A 9,762-nucleotide genomic window follows, 5' to 3' on the forward strand; every position below is an offset into this window, starting at 1 on the left:
TGGCCCCAAGTATTTATGGTTTATCACATTCCTTTCAAACCCCTCCACGTTTTCTTCTCTCTTTCCCCTAACTCCCTCCAATTTCTCCCCTGTTTCCCATCAACTAAAGTCCCAACTCCTCTAAAATCTCTTTGGATATATTCTTTTATTCTTTTATTTTAATTTTTTCAATCTCCCCCTTCCATCCATGATTTATATAGCAGCCCCTTCCATCTTCCATCATACTACTTCTCTTCTCAATCCCTTTATTCTTCTTCACGCTTTATCTTGGGAGCCCAAGTGGAGAGGAGCCTTGCCATTACCGTTTCAGCAGCTTTGTCTTCAATGCATTACAGGGCTGTCACGAAACAACAATTTCATCTCTATGGAAGATCACCATTGCTGCCCCTTGTCTCTTAGTGCCATGATTGGCTAAGTTCTTTCTATTTTTAGGTGTAGATGAATTGATGGTATTTGTTATTTAAAATTCTGGTTTGCATTCTTAATTGCTTGATGTTGAGACCGCATCCTTATTTGGATGATTTTTGTTGATATATTTAGTTGAAGAATTTTGTTTATGTGATTCAATATTTTTCATTCAAGTAATAGTATTTTGTTCTTATGTGGTTGTACCGATGATAGATTACAGCTGAACGAACTAAGCGTACCAAGCCTTGTAGCAAAGGACGATAGTACTCGTCAAGATAGTCCAAACCTAGGAGGAACCCTACATTCTGTGGTATTGTTAGGCCTATGGTTATCATAAACCAAAGCATGATACCGAATTGAATAACAACCCATTGGGGATTCGAACCCTAAAGATAGTCTTCTCCCGTATTTGCATATCGTTGTTAGCTTATCATAGTTTAAAATAAGATATATTGCACTTTAATTTTCATCATTTTCATCTAATCATCTTAGTAATTTAGCCTTCTAGTTCCCCGTAGATCAACCCTTTACTTGCTACTTGCTACATTAATTTAGGGTTTTATTTTTTACTGGTTAACGACAGTCAAATTTTGGCATCGTTGCCAGGGAACCGAAGCACGGTTGCTAAGACTGATTTGTGTTAGTGTGTTTTAGTTTTAATTTTTGTAATTCAAGAATTTTATTTTTAAATAGGTTAGTTTTAATACCGTATAACTAGCATTCTCTTTGTTTTTGCAAGAAACCAAGTGGAAAGAGCAAAGACGGATTCTGCATTTGGGCTACTCTTTTTCCAGCATTAGATTGGTTGTTTTGGTTTAATTTTAATTCCCCCAGCCCCTTAAGATCATGTGTAAACGTTCATCGGGGGTAGCACGTGGAATTGCACAACCGCCAACACCAGGTAAGTATTTTCGTTAGTTTTAAATTAGTTATTTTTTTTTATTTTTTAACTTCTGATTTTTATTTGTATTAATTGTTTTTATTAGTTATCACGTTTTAATTTACTAGTTTTAATTTTTGTTTAATTAGCACGTTCAACCTGTGTTGTGTTTTATGCATAGTCGGCGTTCTTTGCACCCCAACCTGACTTCCCTTGACCTAGAAATAGAGAGATCTATGGCTAGACTTAAAGATAATAATAATAAAAAGGGTGACAAAAACCAGCCAAGAAGGCCTCTGAGTGAGCACTTCACTCCAATTGCCTATACCCCTGCGTCTTGTATTCAGTTGCCTGCCATTCAGGTTGCTCAACATGAGATCAAGTCCATCATCATACAGATGTTACCATCCTATTATGGAATTGCTAATGAGGAGCCTTACAAGCATCTTGATGAGTTTTTAGAGGTATGCTCTCTAGTCAATATCCAAAACCTCTCTAAAGATGCCTTAAAGTTGCTTCTGGTCCCATTTTCCTTAAAGGACAAAACCCCCTAGATTTAGTTAGGATTTCTACATGGGTGGGAATGCAGCAGGAATTTCTGAAAAAATTCTTCCCCATTGGCCGGACTAATAGCCTTAGGTATGCCATTACTAGTTTCTTCCAATTATAGGGCGAACAATTTCATGAAGCGTGGGAAAGACTCAAGGAATTACTTAGAAAGTGCCCCCACCATGCCGTCCCAAAATGGCATTAGTCCAGTGTTTTTATGATGGCCTCCATGACCAATATAGGCAGATGGTAGACTCTTCTTGAGGTGAAACATTTATGCACAAGAATGAGACTGAAGCATGAGATCTTTTTGAAACCCTTAGAGAGAATTCCCAACGTCATGCTTCAACCTCTCGAACTGAAATTCCACACATAGGGAAACTAAAGAAGGGTGGTCTCTATAAGATAAATCCAACTGTTGAGATGACTGCTAATGTAGACATGTTGTCCAAGAAATTGGACTATTTGATGTCTATAGGGCAGCATCCGATGTCCCCTTTCCCAATGAGTTTCCCTCCACCCAATCAGGCTGAAGCCTGTGCCCTATATGCTAGCCCTAGTCATTATGTGACAAACTGTCCTTCGGCTACACAATACTCTGAGTTTGTTCAGGAATAAGTACAAGTGGCTTAAAGTTTCCCTACATCGGGTAATGATCTTTATTCCAACACTTATAACCCGGGATGGTGAAACCACCCAAACTTTTCATGGAGGAACTCAGTGCCTAATAATCCTCCAAACCCACCATATAGGCCACCATTTAATGTTCATACCAATGCCTATAGGGGTGGATAGCCACCATATCCTCAACCCCAACAGAATCAACCCTGTGAGGAAAATGTGCTAAAAGCATTAAGTGGAATCGAGCAGAACACACAACTGCTACACTCACATACTCAGTCTATTAATAAGCTAGAGAACCAACTAGTCAGCTAGCCAATGCTATAAGTAGGAGGGAGGCTAGCCAATTTCTGAGTCAGCCAATAGGTAACCCAAATAGTCAAATGAGTCCCAGGAAAGAACAGGTCCAATCGGTCATAGTCATGAGGAGTGGCAAAAGGGTGGATAAACCTGATGCACCCTTAGCCACTAATGGGACGTTGCCTACTAAGTCTCAAAGCCAGGGAGAGGCTGAGTCAACCCTAGAGAATTCTGGTGGTGGCGTAAAAACACATGAGTCCATTACTGAAACACCACCTGTGAAATCACTCATCAATTCCCAAGGAAGGGGCTACACATTCCTATTGTGGAGGGACCATCACTTGATCCCTACATTCTAAAGGTCCCTTTTCCCCAAGCCCTTCAGGCACCAGCCCTAGAATTTCTGGACAAAAAGGGTGCAAAGATGCAAGAGATGATAGGCTTGTTCCAACAAGTTCTCATCAATCTCCCCCTTTTGGATTCTATCAAGCAAGTTCTTGCTTATGCTAAATTTTTAAAGACCTTTGCACCCAAAAGCATAAGTTGAGAACTCAAATCCCTAAGACCGTCCATTTGACTGAACATGTTAGCTCTGTAATTTCCAATAACCTACCCCCTGAGCTTAAGTATCTAGGTGCGCCTCTTATTTCTTGCATCATTAGAGATCTCTCCATAAGTAGGGCACTACTTAATTTAGGGGCTAGTGTGAATATCTTACCTAGTTCAGTCTATGATAGATTTGGCTTAGGAGATTTGAAACCCACTGAGGTCATCCTTCAGTTGGTTGATTGTTCAGTCAAGACACATTGTGGTTTGTTAGAGGATGTTTTAGTGAAGGTGGAAGAATTGTACTTTCCTATGGACTTCCTTGTCCTGGATATGGATATAGCCACTATAGCCAAGCTCCCTCCTATCATTTTAGGTCGCCCCTTCTTAGCCACTGCAAATGCTTGCATAAATTGTAGACCGGGTTCCATGGACATCTCTTTTGGGAATAAGAAGCTTAGGCTTAACATCTTCAATGCATCCTTAGGTTCTATTTGAGAGGAAGAGTGTTTTGCATTGTATTTATTAGATGAAGTTGTGGCTGATCACACTTCTCACATACTTATTGATGACCCTTTGCAGCACTATATAATGTTTGGAGATGAGTCCAAGGCATATACTGAAGAGGCGAACACTTTGCTAGATTCTTCATCCTCTTCAGAACGGCCACCTTGGACAATTAGATTTGAGCCTCTTCCCCCTTTGGCTACATCTCCCCAACCTTCTTCTAATATCCCCTCCAAAGTTGGAGCTTAAACCTCTCCCTTCCACCCTTAAGTATGCATTTTTAGGGAAAGGAGTAACCTTACCTGTTATTATCTCATCCGATCTGTCGTCCAAGCAAGAAGCTCAACTTTTGAAAGTTCTTTCTGAGTACAAGGCCGCCATTGGTTGGTCCTTGGCTAATCTTAAGGGTATTAACCCTTCAGTCTGTATGCACAGGATCTATTCTGAGGAGGGAGCAAAACCCTTTAGGGACCCACAACGTCGTCTGAATCCTAATATGAGGGAAGTAGTGAAGAATGAAGTAGTAAAGTGGCTTGATGATGGCATCATATACCCCATCTCGGATAGTCAATAGGTCAGCCCCACTTAGGTTGTCCCTAAGAAGTCCGACATCACTGTTGTTCCCAACGACTAAGGTGACCTTGTCCCAACTCGTACCACTACGGGCTGGAATGTTTGTATTGATTATCGAAAGCTAAATAAGGTCACCCACAAAGACCACTTTCCTCTACCCTTCATTGATTAGATTTTAGAGAAATTGGTTAGGCAGAGCTACTTCTATTTTCTTGATGGTTATTCGGGATACAATCAAGTCCCTCTTTGTCCCAGTAACCAAGAGAAAACAACTTTCACTTGCCCTTTTGGTACATTTGCATTTAGACACATGCCCTTCAGATTGTGCAATGCTGTAGCCACCTTTTAGAGGTGCATGATGGCCATCTTCTTTGACATGGTTGGTCAATCTTTAGAGGTATTCATGGATGACTTCTCTATCTTTGAGTCATCTTTGATGAATGTCTCCACTCGTTATCTCAGATTCTTAAATGGTGTGTGGAGACCAACCTCATTCTTAGTTAGGAGAAGAGCCATTTCATGGTTCAAAAGGGTATTGTCCTTGGCCACATTGTTTCTACACGAGGCATTGAGGTTGACCCGGCCAAGGTTAATTTGATTTCTAAGTTACCCCCTCCCACTTTTGTTCGGAAGGTCAGTTCCTTCTTGTGCCATGCCGGCTTCTATAGGCCTTTTATCAGACTTTAGCTTGATTTCTAGGCCCTTGTGCAGTTTGCTTGCAAAGGATGCCCCTTTTATCTTTGATGATAAATGCCTTCATGCTTTCCACACCCTTCATGATTCATTGGCTAAAGCACCCATTATGAGGTCACCTGATTGGTCTTACCCCTTTGAGATCATGTGTGATGCGTCCGACTATGCTATTGGTGCTGCTTTAGGCCAAAGGGTTGATGGGAAGCCTGTTATGATTTACTATGCTAGTAAAATCCTCTCTGATGCTCAGATGAATTACACCACTACTGAGGAGTTACTCGTAGTAGTTTTTGTCCTTGATAAGTTTAGATCATATCTTTTGGGCTTGAAGGTGATTATCTATTCAGATAATGCACCTCTTTGGCATCTCCTCTCTAAGCATGATGCTAAGCCGAGGTTCATCCGATGGATTCTCCTCCTTCAAGAGTTTGACTTGAAAATTCGAGATAAAAAGGGTTAGAAAGTGTTGTAGCGGACCATTTATCTCGTATTCCCCTTTATCCTTCCACCTCTGAGTTGGTTTGGGAAACCTTTCCTAATGAGCAATTATTTGCTATGTCATCTAAACCTTTCCATGAGTCATTCAGAGTCTGGCTGAAGACTCCAAACTTAGAGCTCTGTGGGAGGCAACCCACTATTTTTCTTTAGTTCTTTTGTTTTCTTGTGTTTGTTTGTGTTTTTTTTTTAGGTAGCGACTACTGATTGCTGGATACACTGTTTTGCCATATATTGTTGATTTTTGGTACACTCCTTCCCTTATCCCTATTTTTATTCTTTCGCATGCATTGAGGACACTGCATATTTTAAGTTTGGGGGGGTGTGAGACCGATTGGCAAATTTTTATTTTTTGGCTTTTGGTAAGTTTTACATGTCTTTTTGTTACTTTGATGCGAAGCATGGGAGAAAGAGACTTAGGAACCCTAATCTGAAGTAATGAAAACCCTATTGAGAGGACGGTAGCTAGTGTGTATCTTAAGGTGGGATTTGACTCAAACAATAAGAACCCCATCTTGTCTGAATGGATGGACCGCCTGGCTGTCTTGTGATTCCTTGAGCTTTTGGTTAAGAGCTGAGACCAAGTTTTTTTTTTATATGACATAAATAATAATAATAATAATAAAAGTAAGAGTTGAATTCCTTGGAGCTAGACAGGGTACTCCACCTCAGGAAGCGAGGTGACTTGATCGATACTCCTTGGGGATAAAACTTTTGAAAAAGGACTCTAGCATCACTATCCTTGTGGATATATGTAAGAAGCAAAGCTACCAAGTAGCTCGGGTGTCTTGTGTAGTGACCTTGCATGGCATTTGCGGAACAGTAGTGGAGGAACAAATGGAGTTCAGTGTGATTCAAGAAGAAAAAAAAAGAGAAGAGAAAGAAAGAAATGTCATTGCCTTGGTACAATTGTATGGTAAAAAATGCTCCGAAACCTAAGTCCTTTGTTTCCTTGACGTCATGAGTGGTCTTACCTTAAGTAAGGTGGTGTTTGGAAGATATGAGGAGATTCCCTAATTAAGATGTGTACCTGTTGCTAGAATCAATACTGGGTAATAAGAGCTCAAGTGTGGGGGTACGTTTGTCTTCTTGATCTTAAGTAGAGTATCTTGGTTTTGGATTTGGTGTGTGCTTCTTACCCTTTGTCAAAGTTTAAATTTGCAATATTTTTGGAATCAAGAATTTTGTGTGTATATTCTCTACAAACACTCACGAGACAAAACTCGTCCACTAAGGGTAACCTAGGGGTTTAAAGGCTTGTTGCACATGCTAAGTGCAACTGTGATTCCTACGAAAGTGAGTCATGATTTTAGTTTTCTTTATTTTATTATTGCTCGAGGACTAGAAAAATCTAAGTGTGGGGGTATTTGATGAGCACATTTATGTGTGAAATTATTCCATTTAATTCTGCATTTTTATTTGCTTAGAATGGAGCTATTCGGGTACTTTTCTGGATTTTCAGGGTACAGGGGTACTTTGGCATATGGGAAATATTGGACGACAAGTGTACTTTCAGTGCCTAAATTGAGAAAACCAAGTTGGAGGAGTTCAATGCTACACAAGCCCGGCCCAATGAAGAGCTCTTGTATTTTCGAGTTTAGGGGGTGGTCCCCACCTAGCTCTATCGAATTTGGTCTCAGGGGTAAAAATGTAAGTGGGGTGTTACAGGGTCATGCGCATAAAAGATGCTGAATGAAAGGATTTGATGAAATCTAGGCACCAGTCTACCTGTGGATCAACTCACATGTGATCAAGGGCGAGATGGGAAGAAGTTTCACTGAAGATCCAAGGACATAACCATAACTTCAGAAAATTGGGAAATTTTTGGAAGATATCCGATATTGGGCTCATATCATCCGAAACATTAATTGGAGCGACTTTAATTCTTGGATTGGGTCCATCCGGGGTTAGGATGGAGAGATATTTTTAAAAAGATGGTTTTGATCAAATTAGAATTTAGGTTAAATTCTCCCCCCTTCTCTTCTCTCCTTCATGTTTCTCTCTCCCTCTCTTTCCTTTATTTTTTTCTCTTTCTTCTCTCTCCCCTTTTTCCAAAATCCTTCTTATTTTCTCTCCCTTTTTCCCAAATCTCTCATCCCTTCTACGGTTCCCATATCTCCTACTTCTCTCAATTCTCTTTTCTCTCTCCTATTTCTTCTCTCATTTCTAATTAATATCTCTCCCACCATCTCTACCTCCCATAGTTTTCCCCACTCTCTTAAATTTCTCTTTCCTATCTCCTCCCTAATATCTCTCTCTCCCATTCCTTTCAAACCCCTCCACGTTTTCTTCTCTCTTTCCCCTAAATCCCTCCAATCTCTCCCCGGTTTCCCATCAACTAAAATCCCAACTCCTCTAAATCTCTTTCGATATATTATTTTATTCTTTTATTTTATTTTTTTTAATCTCTCCCTTCCATCCACGATTTATATAGTAGCCCCTTCCATCTTCCACAAAACTACTTCTCTTCTTAATCCCTTTCTTCTTCTTCACGTATTATCTTGGGAGCCCAAGTGGAAAGCAGCCTCGCCACCACCGTTGCAGCAACTTTATCTTCAACGCATTGCAGCCCTGTCATGAACCAGAAATTTAATCTCCATGGAAGATCACCATTGCCACACCTTCTATCTTTAGGTGTAGATGAAATGATGGTATTTATTATTTAAAATTCTGGTTTGCATTCTTAATTGCTTGATCTTGAGACCCCATCCCTATTTGGATGATTTTAATTGATATATTTAGTTGAAGAATTTTGTTTTTGTCATTCAATATTTTTCATTCAAGCAATAATATTTAGTTCTTATGTGGTTGTACCGATGATGGATTATAGCTGAACGAACTAAGCGTACCAAGCCCTGTAGCAAATGACGATAGTACTCATCAAGATAGTCCATACCTAGGAGAAACCCTACATTCTATGGTGTTATTTGGCCTATGGTTGTAATAAACTGAAGCATGTAACCGAATTGAATAACAACCCATTGGGGATTTGAACCCTAAAGATAGTCTTCTCCCATATTTGCATATCATTGTTATCTTAGATTCGTTTCTTTCGTTCGTAGTTTAAAATCAAATTTATTGCACTTTAATTTTCATCACTTTCATCTAATCATCGTATTAATTTAGCCTTCCAGTTTCCCGTAGATCAACCCCTTACTTGCTACTTGCTAGATTAATTTAGGGTTTTATTTTTGACCGGTTAACGACACGATGAGTCTCTTGATTCTCTATTATGGGGTATGTTAGCTCTTCCCCCTTTTTCCCTTCTGATCGTTTGGTCTAAGCGCTGACCCTTTGCTTGGTATCATTATAACAGATTAGTGCTGAGAGATATGCTGACATGCATCAGATGCAAGTGAGAGAAGATGCTGAGTTCTTGGAGCGGATACGAGATATCCAGCGGTTGGTAAGTACTACTTCCTTGGTTGTTTCCTTTTTCCCTCCTTGGAACCTATTTTTCTTGGAATAACCCTGCCTCTTCATTATTTCAGAGTGCTCAGCTTAACGAGATGAAAGAATCTCGAGACTTTTTTGAGAATTGCTGTCACAGTAGTCAGAGGAGAACAAGCCACTTCGGAGTCAGCTGGCATCTACAAGACTCTTTTCATCGCCATCAGAGGCATATGATGATGATGATGACGATGATGGTGACCATGGTGATGGCGGGGCAATGATGGTGGTAACTACTATGATGATGATGATGATGATGATGAGGGCAGCGGTGACGATGATGAGTTCATCCCAGAGCTCGAGAACAAAGCTTCGTCCTCTGATGGGGAGAACTAGCCTCCTGCCACTCTCCCAGTTATTATAAACACTTTTGTTTTTATGCTTTTGAGATGTTGCATGGATTTTGAACGTTGGTTGCCTATTTTGCTTGTGAACAAATTATTTATTTTGAAACGTTTACTTTTTCCTTTGCAAGGCACAATTCTAAACGTTTTTCATTTGATCTCCAATGGTTACATGGATGGGAATGGTAAAGTAACGAAAGAAAAGAGGGATGAAATTGATACATAGTCCAATGAGATCATCCCAACCATTACATGTTTCATCCATCATTCGTCCAGTAGATTCACAACTTTCAGTGTTAGCTCTTCTAGTGGTCGAACCTCCCCTGTCAACACTTTCGGAGTTGAAAGACACTGCATGAGTACAAGATGAGGCAAACAGAAAGCAGCATGAGTCAA

The 9,762-nt window shown here is 40.1% G+C and overlaps 1 protein-coding gene and 1 non-coding gene across 2 annotated transcripts; one reads left to right on the forward strand and one right to left on the reverse strand.

Moving 5' to 3' along the window:
- Nucleotides 1-1,919: 1,919 nt before the first annotated feature.
- On the reverse strand, nt 1,920-2,026 carry LOC122641195. Its single transcript, XR_006329844.1, has one exon. It is a non-coding gene; the product is annotated as a small nucleolar RNA R71 (small nucleolar RNA).
- Nucleotides 2,027-5,036: 3,010 nt separating this feature from the next.
- LOC122638869 lies at nt 5,037-9,386 on the forward strand. Its single transcript, XM_043831718.1, has 3 exons — nt 5,037-5,408; nt 8,889-8,978; nt 9,126-9,386. Exons 1-3 carry the CDS (start codon nt 5,037-5,039, stop codon nt 9,384-9,386), a joined length of 723 nt encoding a protein of 240 aa, XP_043687653.1.
- The last annotated feature ends 376 nt before the right edge of the window (nt 9,387-9,762 follow it).

Source organism: Telopea speciosissima, chromosome 9, assembly GCF_018873765.1.
Source record: "Telopea speciosissima isolate NSW1024214 ecotype Mountain lineage chromosome 9, Tspe_v1, whole genome shotgun sequence".
Taxonomy (NCBI): domain Eukaryota; kingdom Viridiplantae; phylum Streptophyta; class Magnoliopsida; order Proteales; family Proteaceae; genus Telopea; species Telopea speciosissima.